Raw genomic sequence first — 17,943 nt, 5'->3', positions numbered from 1 at the left:
AAACGTTTAGAAGGAGTAAATGAATTACCCAATTTATCCCATTCTTTGGAAATTACTGCAGAAATAGCATTAGGAACAGGAAAAACTTCTGGAATAACTACAGGAGATTTAAATACCTTATCTAAACGTTTAGAATTAGTATTAAGAGGACCAGAATCCTCTATTTCTAAAGCAATTAGTACTTCTTTAAGTAAAGAACGAATAAATTCCATTTTAAATAAATATGAAGATTTATCAGCATCAATCTCTGAGACAGAATCCTCTGAACCAGAAGAGTCATCAGAATCAGAATGATGATGTTCATTTAAAAATTCATCTGTAGGGAGAGAAGTTTTAAAAGATTTTTTACGTTTACTAGAAGGAGAAATAACAGACATAACCTTCTTTATGGATTCAGAAACAAAATCTCTTATGTTATCAGGAACATTCTGCACCTTAGATGTTGAAGGAACTGCAACAGGCAATGGTACTTTACTAAAGGAAATATTATCTGCATTAACAAGTTTGTCATGACAATTAATACAAACAACAGCCGGAGGAATAGCTACCAAAAGTTTACAGCAGATACACTTAGCTTTGGTAGATCCAGCACTAGACAGCGATTTTCCTGTAGTATCTTCTGACTCAGATGCAACGTGAGACATCTTGCAATATGTAAGAGAAAAAACAACATATAAAGCAAAATTGATCAAATTCCTTAAATGACAGTTTCAGGAATGGGAAAAAATGCCAAAGAACAAGCTTCTAGCAACCAGAAGCAATGAAAAAAAGAGACTGAAATAATGTGGAGACAAAAGCGACGCCCATATTTTTTAGCGCCAAATCAGACGCCCACATTATTTGGCGCCTAAATGCTTTTGGCGCCAAAAATGACGCCACATCCGGAACGCCGACATTTTTGGCGCAAAATAACGTCAAAAAATGACGCAAGTTCCGGCGACACGTATGACGCCGGAAACGGAAAAGAATTTTTTGCGCCAAAAAAGTCTGCGCCAAGAATGACGCAATAAAATGAAGTATTTTCAGCCCCCGCGAGCCTAACAGCCCACAGGGAAAAAAGAGTCAAATTTTTGAAGGTAAGAAAAAAATGATTAATTCAAGTGCATTATCCCAAATATGAAACTGACTGTCTGAAAAATAAGGAAAGTTGAACATTCTGAGTCAAGGCAAATAAATGTTTGAATACATATATTTAGAACTTTATAAACAAAGTGCCCAACCATAGCTTAGAGTGTCACAGAAAATAAGATTTACTTACCCCAGGACACTCATCTACATGTTTGTAGAAAGCCAAACCAGTACTGAAACGAGAATCAGCAGAGGTAATGGTATATATAAGAGTATATCGTCGATCTGAAAAGGGAGGTAAGAGATGAATCTCTACGACCGATAACAGGGAACCTATGAAATAGACCCCGTAGAAGGAGATCACTGCATTCAAATAGGCAATACTCTCTTCACATCCCTCTGACATTCACTGCACGCTGAGAGGAAAACCGGGCTCCAACTTGCTGCGGAGCGCATATCAACGTAGAATCTAGCACAAACTTACTTCACCACCTCCATCGGAGGCAAAGTTTGTAAAAACTGAATTGTGGGTGTGGTGAGGGGTGTATTTATAGGCATTTTGAGGTTTGGGAAACTTTGCCCCTCCTGGTAGGAATGTATATCCCATACGTCACTAGCTCATGGACTCTTGCTAATTACATGAAAGAAACAAGAACTCCCATTGACCAAAGTCCAGGTTGCAAAGCTAACCCTAAGCCATCGTGGGACCTCATCAGCAGCAGACGCCACTAGTAGAGAGATGGACATCAAGAGACCCCCGCACCAAAGGGGAGAACAGACTCCATAAAAGAACACGGTCAACACTGCATAGAGCAAACCGATCCCTGACCTTCACTCCAAGGTAATGGTCCCAGCCCAAAGGCTAGTTAAAGACCTAAGACAGGAAGTATCAAAACTCTGCCGCGACCTATGGGAGAAAAAGGATAGATCTACGATCAACCCCAGAGTAGAGCTCTGACCGCTACTTAAAAACTGGCATGCTATCATGAGCCATGACAGGAACTTTGTGCTCAGGGCCCAGGACCCCTACACGGTTGCCTTCCATAAGGAAGGAACACTCCCAAGGGGAAGGAAGTATTCTGACCCACAGCATACTAACACCAGAATCCAGCTCCATGATGAGTACGCAAGAAGGGAAAAGACCCTCCGATGCGAGAAAAACAAGGACCCACAGGCCTTCACGGATACTATGGTACCTCCAAATCGAGGAGAGCAATGCAAGCACCCATCCCCCACCCTAGGTGAGGAGAAGAGGAAGAAAATAAACGGTAACCACCCTAACAATAGAGGCAAGACCTTCGGTTTAAATCGGCAGCCCAGTTGATACAACTGAAAGTCTACCGGGTAGCATGAGATGCCCCCGAAGACAAGCAGGGACCTGTGAAAGAGACCTCAAACTTAAGCCTCAAGCAGCTATTATCTCTCAAAGGAACAAGCGGGAGATCCAAACCCTAAGGTTAAACTGAACCGCCCATGCCCTTTCCAGGCAAGAGACATGGTCCTTAGCCAGAGTCCTCGAGAATTGGACGATCGCAAGATCTAACCGCCTGAGGAACCCGTAAGCAACCTCCTATGGTTAGGGGCGCACCTAAGACCAAGCCTTCCATCATCTAAAGACCCAAGACGTAGAGTACCAGCAACAGCCTCAAACCCAAGAGTCTAAAAAACTCATGTTATACAAGACCTCCCAAGGTTATACACATCTCCAAACCGTAAAGGAATGTGAAATTACGGTTCAGAGTCCCCAGGGACTCTTAGAAACCACAATGATATCTTAAAAGGTCGGTCACGTATCCCAAGCAAATTGAAAGAAAAAGACCAACTAAAGTCGGAGCTCACAACCTTCCTTCAAGAAGCATTGGATCTACGCACTAGGCCTCCGTACTTCGTAGTAGGATCCGAGCCCAGAGTCCATATTAATAGGCCAAAGTGACATTCAGAATCCGACAGGATAATCAGCACCACAAGGGTGACATGAACCCAAGGAACAGCAGATAGCACCCGACCAGTACCTGCCTGGTACAAGAACACTCCAGAACTGTCTAAGGTCCAAGAAAAATTGACCCGAAGGTTTGATCATATGAACTAAAAACATAACTTTGTTCCTAATCAAAAGTGCGCAACTTCAGAGGAAGTGCCCACACGACCACATAATTGCAAGTATCAATTCCAGAGAAAGAATGTTCCTAAAATGGAAATTATATCCGACGTGAGTTTATTAAAAACAAATCAAATACATCCTATCTGGATCAAAATAAAAGTAAGGCAGCACACACGGGTGAATGCCCAAGGAGAATGGGTACGTCAACAGGACCAGCCGATTAGAGGTCCTATTCACCCAAGCTCAGAACTGGAACTGATACATAAAAGAAAGAAAGAAAAACAGAGACGTCAAGGAGATTAGCTTCATCCCCAAACGTCTAACCCAGCTTGCCATCCGGCATCTAAGGCCAAGGATCCCTCGGCCCACTAGGACTGGAATCCTCCAGCACTGCCAAAACATGTCTTAGTAGGATACGAAGACGTGCTAACCTATAATGGAAGGAAAAATTATCCCTCGATGAATCGAAAGGCGACCCCGGCCACGAGGTTGGGACCCCTGAAGCCTCAGAGGCCAAAGCTTCCCCAAAAGGCCAAACTGAATCAGGCGATCCCACGCCTGACGGGCCCTGGTTGACAAAACACAGACAGTACCTTAAAAGTATTTCACTTGGGAGATATAAATGAGCCAGCACCATAGATATGGGCATGCGGAAACTTACCCTGCACGTTGTCGGTGGTTAAGGGGTTAATTATTTTACCTGAAAATTTATTATGCAGTGCCTCGCCATTAACCCTTTGTTTTAAGTTTCTGAATTGTACAGCTCTAACTCCCCCCACATAATTCCTTCTACTGCTGTTTCTATATCCAACTTTGTTTGGTAGAATGCAAGATTTTAACACTTATTATCGGCTGGAGCATACCTAGAAGCAAATAAGCTGCTGTGAACTCAGTTGAAATACAATGCCTGTGTTTCTGATGCTAAACACTTAAGGGGGGAGGGGGTCAGACTACTCCAGATAGCATGGTTATGTAACTAATTTTGCTTCATTTTTAAACTAATTTAAAAATACTTGCCAGCAATTGTTAAACTTTTTTTATGCAAACTATTTTTACGTAATTATCCCTTTTAGGATATGCACAGATCTCAACATGATTTCTGGCACTTTAAGCAGCACTTTAAGCAGCCAATCAGGATGCAAGCCCTGGGACTTGCAAGAGATTGGAGTATGCATCAGGTACAGTCATGTTTGTTTGCCTCATCCATTTAAGGAAGTTTACTATTAAATCTCACAAGATTTCAGTGAAATCTGATGAGATCACAGTAAAGCGAAGTGTGAAGATCAGCACTAAAGAATAAAAATTGCAAGTGAGCCAGTATTTTACAGTCATGGTCAGCATTTTTAAAAATAAATATTAAATATAGAAAAAAGGTTGCTATTATGGCGACACTTCTTCTACGTGTATTGGAATCTCACTATAAACCAATGATCATTTATCATTATTTATTAGAATAGTGCTGCAAATTTTGAAGTGCTGGATAAAGGCAGAGGAGGGGGCCTGCCCTAAAGAGCTGTTCGGAGATTTGTAGGTTAGGGTTAATACTTTAAAGTGAAGTCCAAAGTGTATGGGCAGCCAATTTAGGATCTGGCAGAGAAGGGTAGCTGACAAGGATTGGCAAGTTAGGTGAAACATTTATGATAGATTGGAAGGAAGAGAGGCAGGATTTAAGAAGGTCATTTAGTAGAAGTTTGCAATGGTCAATGGGTGATAAAATGAGGGAACTGATTAGTATTTCTGTAGTTTCTTGAGTAAGGAAAGTGGGCATTATACAAATGAATTACTTATGCACTGATTGAGGAAACAAAATCTATAAAACAGAGTGTAAAACAGGAAACACTAACCTGCTACTCCGTTGCCGTTACCGACAACCACCAAGGCACTAACAGATTTTTTTCTTCCTTCCTTGGCTGTCATATTAAAAACATTTTTCACCTAAAATGATAAAAAAAAGGCCTTATGAAATTGAAGCTATTAACTCATAACAGAAAAAGAAAAGACTTTATTAAATTAAAAGGCAGTAAACACCTTGTAATTACAAGACATTTCTTGCTATAGAACAACATATAAGCTTATAAACATTTTTAAAACAAAGAGACATGAAACTCAAATTCATGATTCAGGTGTAGCATACAACGTGTAAAAAATGTCCAATTTACTTCTATTATCAAATTCATTTTATTCTCTTGGTAAAATAAAACATGAGATTTGAGTGACAGATGCATATAGAACTAGATGAGTTAAAAAAAAAAAAGTTTAACCTCTGCACCTTCCCCTTAGGATGCCTTTACTCTAGGTGTAACTGCCTAGAGAGGAAGCTCCTTACCTAGGACCTATTAATGTAACCTCAAATGTTTCAGAATTTCATAGAGTGTAAGCACTAGATATGTTATGATATGTAAATTTTGGTTTTCGTTATTAGTAGAATGAATAGTAACAATGGTTGCCGTCTGCGGCTCATTTTGGCACCAGTTTATTAAAATATACACATACGTATTTTGTCCATATTTATATATTTTTTGAAGACCTATATGGTAAAAAAAAAAAAAAAAAAAAAAAAAAAAAAAAAAATTATGCTTACCTGATAAATTTCTTTCCGGGTATGGAGAGTCCATGACTTCAATCCAATAACTAGTGGGATATTCAACTCCTGGCCAGCAGGAGTAGGCAAAGAGCACTCCAGCAAAGTCAATTACTAGTGGGAACCAATACCCAAGCTAGAGGACACAGAATGAAAACGGAGGGAGAACAAGGCAGGCGTACCTAAACAGAAGGCACCACCGCTTGAAGAACCTTTCTCCCAAAAGAGGCCACAGCCAAAGCAAAAGTATCAAAAATTGTAGAATTTGGAAAATGTATGCAAAGAGGACCATGTTGCCGCCTTGCAAATTTGCTCCACAGAAGCTTCATTTTTGAAAGCCTAGGAAGAAGAGACAGCCCTGGTGGAATGAGCCGTAATTCTCTCAGGCGGCTGCTGTCCAGCTGTCTCATAAGCTAAACAGATAACACTTTTCAACCAGAGTGACAGAGTAGTAGAAGTGACCTTCTGACCCTTACGCTTACCAGAGAAAACAACAAAAAGGGCAGACAATTGTCTAATATCTTTAGTAGCTTGAAGATAAAATTTTAGAACATGCACCACATCCAAGTTATGTAATAGACGTTCCTTCTGGGAAGAAGTATTGGGACAAAAGGAAGGAACAAAAATTTGCTTTCTGATATTTCTATCCGATACAACCTTGGGAGAAAACCCAACTTAGTATGAAGGACTGCCTTGTCCGCATGAAAAATAAGGTAATCACACTGCAGAGCCAAAAGCTCAGAAACTCTGCGAGCGGAAGAAATAGTGAGAAGGAACAAAACCTTCTAAGATAACAATTTAATATCAACAAAATGCATTGGCTCAAACAGAACCTGTTGCAAAACTTTAAGAACAAGGTTAAGGCTCCAAGGAGGAGCAACAAGTTTAAACACAGGCCTGATTCTGACCAGGGCCTGAACAAAAGCTTGAACATCTGCCAGACGTTTGTGTAAAAGAATAGACAGTGCAGAAATCTAAAGACTGACAAACCTTTCTCCATGCCATCCTGTAGAAAAGATAAAATGCGGGGAATCCTTACCCGGCTCCATGAGAACCCCTTAGATTCACACCAATAAAGGTATTTATGCCATACCTTATGGTAAATCTTGCGAGTAACAGGTTTACAAGCCTGAAGCATGGTATCAATGACCGCCTCAGAAAAACCACATCTAGACAACACTAGGCGTTCAATCTCCAAGCAGTCAGCTTCAGAGAATTCAGATTTGGATGGAGGAATAGACCCTGAATTAGAAGGTCCTCCCTCAGAGGTAACCTCCAAAGTGGAAGAGATGACATCTTCACCAAATCCGCTAATCAGATCCTTCACCAAATCCGCTAATCAGGCCATGCTGGAGCTATTAGAATTACCGATGCTCTCTCCTGTTTGATACGAGCAATGACTCCTGAAAGGAGAGCAAACGGAGAAAAGATCCAAGGAACAGCAAGAGCGTCTATCAAAGCAGCCTGAGGATCTCTTGACCTTGAAATGTACTTTGGGAGCTTGGAGGTTTGACGAGATGCAATCAGATTCAACTCCGGAACCCCCCCACCAAAAGGTTATCTTTGAGCCAACTCCCAGGGAGGAAAGGTCCGTCTGCTCAGAAAATCCGCCTCCCAGTTGACCACCCCTGGAATATGGATAGCAGACAGGAGACAATAGTGAGCTTCCGACCCACTGCAGAATGCGAGTCACCTTCTTCATAGCCAAGGAACTCAGAGTTCCTCCCTGGTGGTTGATGTAAGCCACTGAGGTGATGTCGTCTGAATGGAATCTGATAGACCGGACTAAAGATAATTGAGGCCAAGTTGTCAAGGCATTGAAGATTGCTATCAGCTCCAAGATGTTTATGGGAAGAGAAGACTCCTCCCGAGTCCACAGGCCCTGAGCTTTTAGTGAACCCCAAACTGCTCCCCAGCCTAACAGGCTGGTGTCTGTAGTCACAATCACCCAGGAAGGTCTCAGGAAGCAAGTGCCCCGAGACAGATGTTCTTGTAAAATCCACCATGAGAGAGAGTCTCTTGTTAGGGGATTCTGCATAGTTGCAGAGGTCTAAGATGGAACCAAGCAAAGGAAATGATGTTCATGGAAGCAACCATCAGACCAATCACCTCCATGCATTAATCCACAGATGGACGAATAGCAGACTGGAGAGAAAGGCAAGAAGCCTCAATCTTCATGTGAAGGGAATATATGATTGTCCCTAAAAAAACACACCCTTGTAGCCGGAAAAAGGGAACTGTTTTCCAGATTCACTTTCCATCCGTGGGAACGTAGAAAAGATAACATCTCTGTATGAGATTTTGCTAGCTGAAAAGATGATGCCTGAACCAAGATGTCGTCCAGGTAAGGCGCTACTGCAATTCCCTGGCATTTGACCACAGCCAAGAGAGCCCCCAGAACCTTTGTAAATATTCTGGGAGCCGTAGCAAGACCGAACGGAAGAGCAACAAGCTGGCAATGCTTGCCCAGAAAGGCAAACCTTTGAAACTGGTGATGATCCCTGTGAATGGGAACATATAGATACGCGTCCTTCAGGTCTATGGTCATCATGAACTGACCCTCCTGAATCAATGGAATGAATAGTTTCCATCTTGAAGGATGGAACCCTGAGGAATTTGTTGAGGCACTTTAGGTTTAGAATGGGATGGAAAGTTCCCTCCTTTTTGGGAACCACACAGATATTTAAATAGAATCCTTGTCCCTATTCCTCTACAGGAACTGGAACAATAACACCCAGGGAGGATAGGTTATCTACGCAATTTAAGAAGGCCTCCCTCTTTACTTGGTTTGTGGATAGTCTTGATAGGAGAAATCTGCCCCTTGGCAGGCAAGACTTGAATCCTATTCTGTAACCCTGGGATACTATGTTCACAGCCCCCGATTTGAGACATCTCTTATCCAAGCTTGCTGAAAACAAGAAAGCCTGCCCCCCACCTGATCCAAAGTTGGATCGGGGGCGGACCCTTCATGCTAATTTAGAATCAGTGGAATACTTCTTTTGCTTCTCTTTATTCCATGGCTGACTGGACCTCCAAGAGGTCTTGGATTGCTCTGGTTTGGAAGAAGAAGAGGAAGACTTCAGTCCTTTAAAGTTACGAAAGGAGCAAAAATTAGAAATCTGGTGACTCTTAGGTCTATTCTTCTTGTCTTGAGGAAGGAAATAACCCTTTCCACCCGTAATTTCTGAAATAATTTCTGCCAGACCAGGCCCAAACAATGTTTTACCTTTATAAGGTAAAGACAAAAGCTTGGCTTTTGAAGTTACATCAGCCGACTAGGATTTTAACCACAGAGATCTGCGAGCTAGAACAGTGAAACTAGACATCTCCAAATTTAATTATCTGCATGTTAGCATCGCAGATAAAGGTATTGGCCAGCTTAAGAGCTTTGATCCTATCTTGGATCTCCTCTATCGTAGTCTCTTCTGATATCAGATCAGACAAGGCATCTCAACAATAAGATGCAGCTCACGCAACCGTGGCAATACTTGCCGCAGGTTGCCACTGTAATCCTTGATGGATGTACATCTTTTTTAAGTAAGCCTCTAGCTTCTTATACATGGGATCCTTAAAGGAACAACTATTCTCTATAGGAATGGTAGTTCTTTTAGCTAGAGTAGAGGTAGCTTCTTCTACTTTAGGCACAGTGTGCCATGTGTCACGAATGGAGTCAGCAACAGGAAACATCTTTTTAAAAACAAGAGGAAAAAGGAACCCCTGGCGTATCCCATTCCGGAGCTATAATTTCTGACATCTTGTCTGGAACAGGAAAAACATCCACAGAAGAGGGAGAATCATAAACTCTATTAAGAGTCATCCAAAATAGCTAGAAACTCCTTCAGTAGCAACAGGAGATGTTCAAGCTTAAATCTGAATTTAACTTCTTCAGATTCTGAAGATTTTTCCCCCATTGTGTCTTAGAGGTGAAGGTGAGTCTTAGATCTCACCTTCAGAAGCTACTGAAGTATCCTCCTCATTAGACATTTGGGAAAGGTTGACCAGCGCAGATTTAGAGGGGTCAGAAACCATACTAGTAAAAAAATGTTTAGAATTCCTCTTACCCGAAGTAGGGAAAGCAGATAAAGCTGCAGACACTGCAGAAGTTATCTGCAGTAAAATCTCCTGGTAAATAAACACCCCCAAGAGGTTGAGAGGAACCACAGGGCACTGCTTGGGAAACTATTAGGGCCTGAAAAGTCTGAGGTGAAAGCTGAGGAATATATTCAACAGCATTGTCCTAAGAGACATATGGCTCAGAAGGGAATATTTTATAGTAGAGCAAAATTGCACAGGGGGTACAACCTGAGCTTCCAGACAAAATAAACATTTATCAAAAACTTTGAACTTTGGTCTGAGTCAATTATAAATATATAGAAAATATAGAATATAAAGAATATATAACTTATCCAAATCCAGTATAAATAAAAGTAAAAGCAAAGTAAAAAAGATTTTATTTGAAAACTACTGCCTCACACCTCTATACCTCAGCTAAGCTGAAGAGCCTTACCGTACCAGACCGGATATGTAACTGGAAAAAACATAAATTATGCTTACCTGATCATTTCATTTCCATTGAGGGGAGGAGACTCCACGGCTTCATTCATTACTGTTGGGAATTAAGAACCTGGACCACCAGGAGGAGGCAAAGACACCCCAGCCAAAGGCTTAAATACCTCCCCCACTTCCCTCATCGCCCAGTCATTCTGCCGAGGTACCAAGGAACAGTAGGAGAAATATCAGGGTATAAATGGTGCCAGAAGATTAATTAAATTTAGGTCCGCCCATCGGACATACAGACGGGAGCCGTGGACTCTCCTCCCCTTGATGGAAATGAAATCATCAGGTAAGCATAATTTATGTTTTCCATCTAAAGGGGAGGAGAGTCCACGGCTTCATTTATTACTGTTGGGAACATATACCCAAGCTCTAGAGGACACTGAATGAAACCGGCAGGGTAAAAGGAGAACCCTAATCTGAGAGCCTGCAAAACCTTTCTCCCAAAAACATCTTCCGCAGAAGCAAAAACGTAAGATTTGTATAACTTTGTAAAAGTGTGTAAGGATGACCAGGTAGCCACCTTACAAATTTGCTCCATAGAGGCCTCATTCTTGAAGGACCAAGACAAAGCCACAGCTCTAATTGAATGAGCCGTGATCCTCTGAGGAGGCTTATGTCCCGCTGTCTTATAGGCCAAGGGAATCAAGCTCCTCAACCAAAAAGGACCAAGAAGTAGAAGAGGCTTTCTGCCCCTTAGACTTCCCTGAATACACCACATAAAGAGATGTAGACTGTCTGAAATCCTTTGTAGCCTGAAGATAGAACGTTAAGGCACGAACAACATCCATGTAATGAAGTAACCTTTCCTAGAAGAAGAAGGGTTAGGACACAAAAAAAGGAACAACTATTTCCTGATTGATGTTACGGTTAGACATCACCTTGGGAAGAAACCCCAAACCAGTGAGAAGCACAACCTTATCCACATGAAAAACCAGATAAGGATGCTCACATTGCAAGGCAGCCAGTTCAGATACTCTGCGTGCCGATGCAATGGCCAACAGGAAGAGAACCTTCCAGGACACAATCTTAATGTCAATGGCAATAGGCTCAAATTGAACCTTCTGCAATACCTTAAGGACCAAGTTTAAGCTCCATGGGGGAGCAGTCTGTCTAAAGACAGGCCTGATTCTAGACAAAGTCTGAACAAAAGATTGGATGTCAGGGAGCTCAGCTACTTTCCTATGCAACAAGACTAATAATACCGAAATCTGTCCCCTTAAGGAACTGGTCGCAAGACCCTTCTCCAAACCATCTTGGAGAAAGGACAGAATCCTGGATACCTTCACCATATGCCAAGTATATCCATGCTTCTCACACCAGGACAAGTAACACCTACACACCTTATGGTAGATGCGACGAGTGACTGGCTTCCTTGCCTGAATTAGAGTATCAATCACACTTTCAGAAAAACCTTTGTTGGCCAAGACTAGGCATTCAATCTCCATGCAGTCAGCCGCAGAGAATCGAGATTTTAAAGTTGAAAAGGACCCTGTTCCAGTAGATCCCTGTGACAGGGTAACCTCCACGGCGGAGAGAATGATATCCCCACCAGATCTGCAAACCACGTCCTCCATGGCCACGATTGAGCAATCAGAATGTCCGAAGCTTGCTCCTGTTTGATGCGTGCCACTACACGAGGTAGAAGTGGTAATGGTGGAAAAATGTAAGCTAGGCTGAACCCCCAAGGCACCGCTAAGGCATCTATCAGCTCTGCCTGGGGATCCCTGGACCTCGACCCGTATCGGGGTAGCTTGCAATTGAGTCTGGACGCCATGAGATCTATCTCTGGCGTTCTCCACCTAAGACAAATCTCTGCAAAGACTTCGGGGTGGGTGAGACCATTCCCCAGGATGGAATGATTGCTTGCTGAGAAATGCTGCTTCCCAGTTATCCACACCTGGAATGTGAATCGCTGAGAGCGAGCAGCTGTGGGACTCCGCCCACTCCAAGATCCAAGACACCTCCCTCATGGCTAGGGAGTTCCTCGTACCCCCCTGATGGTTGATGTAAGCCACTGAAGTAATGTTGTCGGTCTGGAATCTGATGAAGCTGAACAACCCCAGAGGAGGCCATGCTTTCAGAGCATTGTAGATTGCTCTGAGTTCCAGAATATTTATCGGAAGGAGAGACTCCTCCCGGGTCCATTTTCCTTGTGCCATCCTGGCACCCCAAATAGCTCCCCATCCTGCCAGACTTGTGTCAGTGGTCACAATCTCCCAGGACGGTCTCAAGAAGGATGTCCCCATGGACAGTTGCTCCGGACGGATCCACCAAGAGAGGGAGATCCGAGTCCGAGCATACATGGATATCTGCTGTCGGGATGGTTTCACAGAAAGACTCTCCTTGCATATCCAGACTCTAACTTTTCCCCAGGCTCTCACTGAGAGGCTAACAGGACTAATTAAAACTCCAGTCCCAATGCGAAGAGTACTACCCTCCATAAGAGACTACTCCGATCTTCGGCACTTCTCTGCCATCCTCCTGTGACGAAAGGCAAAGAATGACTGGGGGATGAGGGGAGTGGGGGAGGTATTTAAGCCTTTGTCTGGGGTGTCTTTGCCTCCTCCTGGTGGCCAGGTTCTTAATTTCCAACAGTAATGAATGAAGCCTTGGACTCTCCTCCCCTTTAGATGGAAAAACAGCCAGGACTCTGCTCTTTCAGATCCGCTGTCAGAGAATGCTGTCAGACTTGTGAAGCTAAGCAATCCAACAGAAGCCAACACTTCTAATCTAAAAAGAAACTGCAACACTGTAAAAGCGTGCGTTTCTGTTCGACTAGCAGAAAAAAACTTAAGTACGCTGATCTCCTTCTCATACATATAATAATAATAATAAAAAAGATTAACCCTTCATAAACACCTTGCTATATCGTACAAGACCAATTAAACCCCTGAGCCAGTCTCTCATAAAAAGTAAAGGTAAAATATATTAACCCCTTAATGTATCACAAAAAGCCAGTGTGACTGAACATCACTTTCTGTCAGGGACCTAAATAAAAAGAAAGAACAGAGTAACCAACCCTGGCTTTCTATAAAGGGGTAGCAATAATGTTAGAAATAAAGCGAAGACTACCTCGCCCCTTTCTAACTGCTAAAAGCCACCATTACTCTTACTAAAGAGATTGACATGGATAAAGCATAACCCCAATCCTTGCTTGCAGGGACAAGTACCCATAAAAGGATTAAATATCTTCAGACACCATCTTCGCACATTCTCCATTGACTAAGGCAAAGAGAATGACTGGGAATTATGAGTAACGGAAGTTATACTTAACAGCTTTGCTGGGGTGCTCTTTGCCTCCTCCTGCTGGCCAGGAGTTGAATATCCCACTAGTAATTGGAATGAAGTCTTGGACTCTCCATCCCATAGGAAAGAAAACTATTGACTACAACTCACTACTATGCAAGGCATTATGTCAAAGAAGTTAAAGTGATAGTAAATTCTAGCGTTTCAAAAACGCTAGGATTTACCATCACTAAAAATAAAGGAGACCTTCATTCATCAGTTTAAAAAAACAAATGAATAGGTACCTTTATATCGCTGCAGCGTTTTTAAAATACTAGAATTTACCATCACTTGCAAACATTTTAGAAATTTTAAAACAAATCAGTATAATGTTTGATACAACACTTATTTAAGAAAGAAAAATGTATGAAGTGAATGGACCAAGAATAAAACCAATGACCATTAGCGTACCAGAATTAACTTGCAATCTTGATAACTGGTTTTTGATCCCAGAAAAACAAACGCCTAATTTAGAGTTCTGCGTCAGCCGTCAAATGCAGCGTTAAGGGGTCCTAACGCTGCTTTTGGCCGCCTGCAGGTATTTAGAGTCAGGTAGGTAAAGGTGTACCGCTCACTTTCAAGCCGCGACTATTCCATACCGCAGATCCCCTTACGCCAATTGCGTATCCTATCTTTTCAATGGGATCTTCCTAACGCTGGTATTTAGAGTCTTGGCTGAAGTGAGCGTTACAACTCTACCGACAAAACTCCTACCGCCCATGGAAAGGCTGTAGTTAAGAGCTTTCTGGGCTAACGCCGGTTTATAAAGCTCTTAACTAAAGTGCTCTAAAGTACACTAACACCCATAAACTACCTATGTATCCCTAAACCGAGGTCCCCCAACATCGCCGCCACTATAATAAATAATTTAACCAATAATCTGCCGACCGCACATCGCCGATTACGATCAGCCAATAGAATGCAAGCTCAATCTGATTGGCTGATTGGATCAGCCAATCGGATTGAACTTGAATCTGATTGGCTGATTGAATCAGCCAATCAGATTTTTCCTACCTTAATTCTGATTGGCTGATAGAATCATATCAGCCAATCGGAATTTGAGGGACGCCATCTTGGATGACGTCATTTAAAGGAACCTTCATTTGGCGAGTAGGCGTCGGTTGAAGAGGATGGATCCGCGTCGGCTGGAAGAAGATGGCTCAGCTCCGGATGGATGAAGATAGAAGATGCCGCTTGGATGAAGATGTCTGCCGGTCCGGATGTCCTCTTCTGCCCGGATAGGATGAAGACTTCTGCCGCTCCAGATGTCCTCTTTTGGTCCATCGGTGCACAGCTGGGTGAAGACGACTCAAGGTAGGGAGATCTTCAGGGGGGTAGTGTTAGGTTTATTTAAGGGGGGTTTGGGTTAGAGTAGGGGTATGTGGATGGTGGGTTTTAATGTTGGGGGGGGGAGATTGTATTTTTTTTTATAGGCAAAAGAGCTGATTACTTAGGGGCATGCCCCGCAAAAAGCCCTTTTAAGGGCTGGTAAAAGAGCTGGTTACTTTTTAATTTAGAATAGGGTAGGGACCTTTATTATTTTGGGGGGCTTTTTTATTTTATTAGGGGCTTAGAGTAGGTGTAATTAGCCTAATATTCTTGTAATCTTTTTTTATTTTTTGCAATTTAGTGGGGGGGTTTTGTAATTTAGTTTAGTTTATTTAATTGTATGTAATTGTAGGTAATTTATTTAATTAATTTATTGATAGTGTAGTGTTAGGTTTAATTGTAACTTAGGTTAGGATTTATTTTACAGGTAATTTTGTAATTATTTTAACTAGGTAGCTATTAAATAGTTAATAACTATTTAATAGCTATTGTAAAAAGTTAAAACAAATACAAAGTTGCCTGTAAAATAAAACAGAATTTATGCTTACCTGATAAATTACTTTCTCCAACGGTGTGTCCGGTCCACGGCGTCATCCTTACTTGTGGGAATATCTCTTCCCCAACAGGAAATGGCAAAGAGTACCAGCAAAGCTGGCCATATAGTCCCTCCTAGGCTCCGCCCACCCCAGTCATTCGACCGACGGACAGGAGGAAAAATATAGGAGAAACCATATGGTACCGTGGTGACTGTAGTTAGAAAAACAGAATTTATGTTTACCTGATAAATTTCTTTCTCCAACGGTGTGTCCGGTCCACGGCGTCATCCTTACTTGTGGGATATTCTCTTCCCCAACAGGAAATGGCAAAGAGCCCAGCAAAGCTGGTCACATGATCCCTCCTAGGCTCCGCCTACCCCAGTCATTCGACCGACGTTAAGGAGGAATATTTGCATAGGAGAAACCATATGGTACCGTGGTGACTGTAGTTAAAGAAAATAAAATATCAGACCTGATTAAAAAAACCAGGGCGGGCCGTGGACCGGACACACCGTTGGAGAAAGAAATTTATCAGGTAAACATAAATTCTGTTTTCTCCAACATAGGTGTGTCCGGTCCACGGCGTCATCCTTACTTGTGGGAACCAATACCAAAGCTTTAGGACACGGATGAAGGGAGGGAGCAAATCAGGTCACCTAAATGGAAGGCACCACGGCTTGCAAAACCTTTCTCCCAAAAATAGCCTCAGAAGAAGCAAAAGTATCAAACTTGTAAAATTTGGTAAAAGTGTGCAGTGAAGACCAAGTCGCTGCCCTACATATCTGATCAACAGAAGCCTCGTTCTTGAAGGCCCATGTGGAAGCCACAGCCCTAGTGGAATGAGCTGTGATTCTTTCGGGAGGCTGCCGTCCGGCAGTCTCGTAAGCCAATCTGATGATGCTTTTAATCCAAAGAGAGAGAGAGGTAGAAGTTGCTTTTTGACCTCTCCTTTTACCTGAATAAACAACAAACAAGGAAGATGTTTGTCTAAAATCCTTTGTAGCATCTAAATAGAATTTTAGAGCGCGAACAACATCCAAATTGTGCAACAAACGTTCCTTCTTTGAAACTGGTTTTGGACACAGAGAAGGTACGATAATCTCCTGGTTAATGTTTTTGTTAGAAACAACTTTTGGAAGAAAACCAGGTTTAGTACGTAAAACCACCTTATCTGCATGGAACACCAGATAAGGAGGAGAACACTGCAGAGCAGATAATTCTGAGACTCTTCTAGCAGAAGAAATCGCAACTAAAAACAAAACTTTCCAAGATAATAACTTAATATCAACGGAATGTAAGGGTTCAAACGGAACCCCCTGAAGAACTGAAAGAACTAAATTGAGACTCCAAGGAGGAGTCAAAGGTTTGTAAACAGGCTTGATTCTAACCAGAGCCTGAACAAAGGCTTGAACATCTGGCACAGCTGCCAGCTTTTTGTGAAGTAATACCGACAAGGCAGAAATCTGACCCTTCAGGGAACTAGCGGATAATCCTTTGTCCAATCCTTCTTGAAGGAAGGATAGAATCCTAGGAATCTTAACCTTGTCCCAAGGGAATCCTTTAGATTCACACCAACAGATATATTTTTTCCAAATTTTGTGGTAAATCTTTCTAGTCACAGGCTTTCTGGCCTGAACAAGAGTATCGATAACAGAATCTGAGAATCCTCGCTTCGATAAAATCAAGCGTTCAATCTCCAAGCAGTCAGCTGGAGTGAAACCAGATTCGGATGTTCGAACGGACCCTGAACAAGAAGGTCTCGTCTCAAAGGTAGCTTCCAAGGTGGAGCCGATGACATATTCACCAGATCTGCATACCAAGTCCTGCGTGGCCACGCAGGAGCTATCAAGATCACCGACGCCCTCTCCTGCTTGATCCTGGCTATCAGCCTGGGGATGAGAGGAAATGGCGGGAACACATAAGCTAGTTTGAAGGTCCAAGGTGCTACTAGTGCATCCACTAGAGCCGCCTTGGGATCCCTGGATCTGGCCCCGTAGCAAGGAACTTTGAAGTTCTGACGAGAGGCCATCAGATCCATGTCTGGAATGCCCCACAGGTGAGTGACTTGGGCAAAGATTTCCGGATGGAGTTCCCACTCCCCCGGATGCAATGTCTGCCGACTCAGAAAATCCGCTTCCCAATTTTCCACTCCTGGGATGTGGATAGCAGACAGGTGGCAGGAGTGAGACTCCGCCCAAAGAATAATTTTGGTTACTTCTTCCATCGCTAGGGAACTTCTTGTTCCCCCCTGATGGTTGATGTATGCAACAGTCGTCATGTTGTCTGATTGAAACCGTATGAACCTGGTCCTCGCAAGCTGGGGCCAGGCCTGGAGAGCATTGAATATCGCTCTCAGTTCCAGAATATTTATCGGTAGAAGAGATTCTTCCCGAGACCAAAGACCCTGAGCTTTCAGGGATCCCCAGACCGCGCCCCAGCCTATCAGACTGGCGTCGGTCGTGACAATGACCCACTCTGGTCTGTGG

General features: G+C 42.7%; 1 protein-coding gene across 1 annotated transcript in view; it reads right to left on the bottom strand.

Moving 5' to 3' along the window:
• The window catches only part of MRPS5 (mitochondrial ribosomal protein S5), a 404,252-nt gene that overhangs the window by 121,311 nt on the left and 264,998 nt on the right, over positions 1-17,943 (bottom strand). Inside the window, exon 3 of the mRNA XM_053712599.1 lies at positions 5,014-5,104. Within this exon, the coding sequence (XP_053568574.1) occupies positions 5,014-5,104 (91 nt within the window). The remainder of the gene's footprint in view (positions 1-5,013; positions 5,105-17,943) is intronic.

The sequence above is a fragment of the Bombina bombina genome, chromosome 4, assembly GCF_027579735.1.
Source record: "Bombina bombina isolate aBomBom1 chromosome 4, aBomBom1.pri, whole genome shotgun sequence".
Lineage (NCBI taxonomy): Eukaryota > Metazoa > Chordata > Amphibia > Anura > Bombinatoridae > Bombina > Bombina bombina.
The sequence above is the reverse complement of the archived record's forward strand: the minus strand, read 5'-3'. Positions and strand labels throughout refer to the sequence as shown.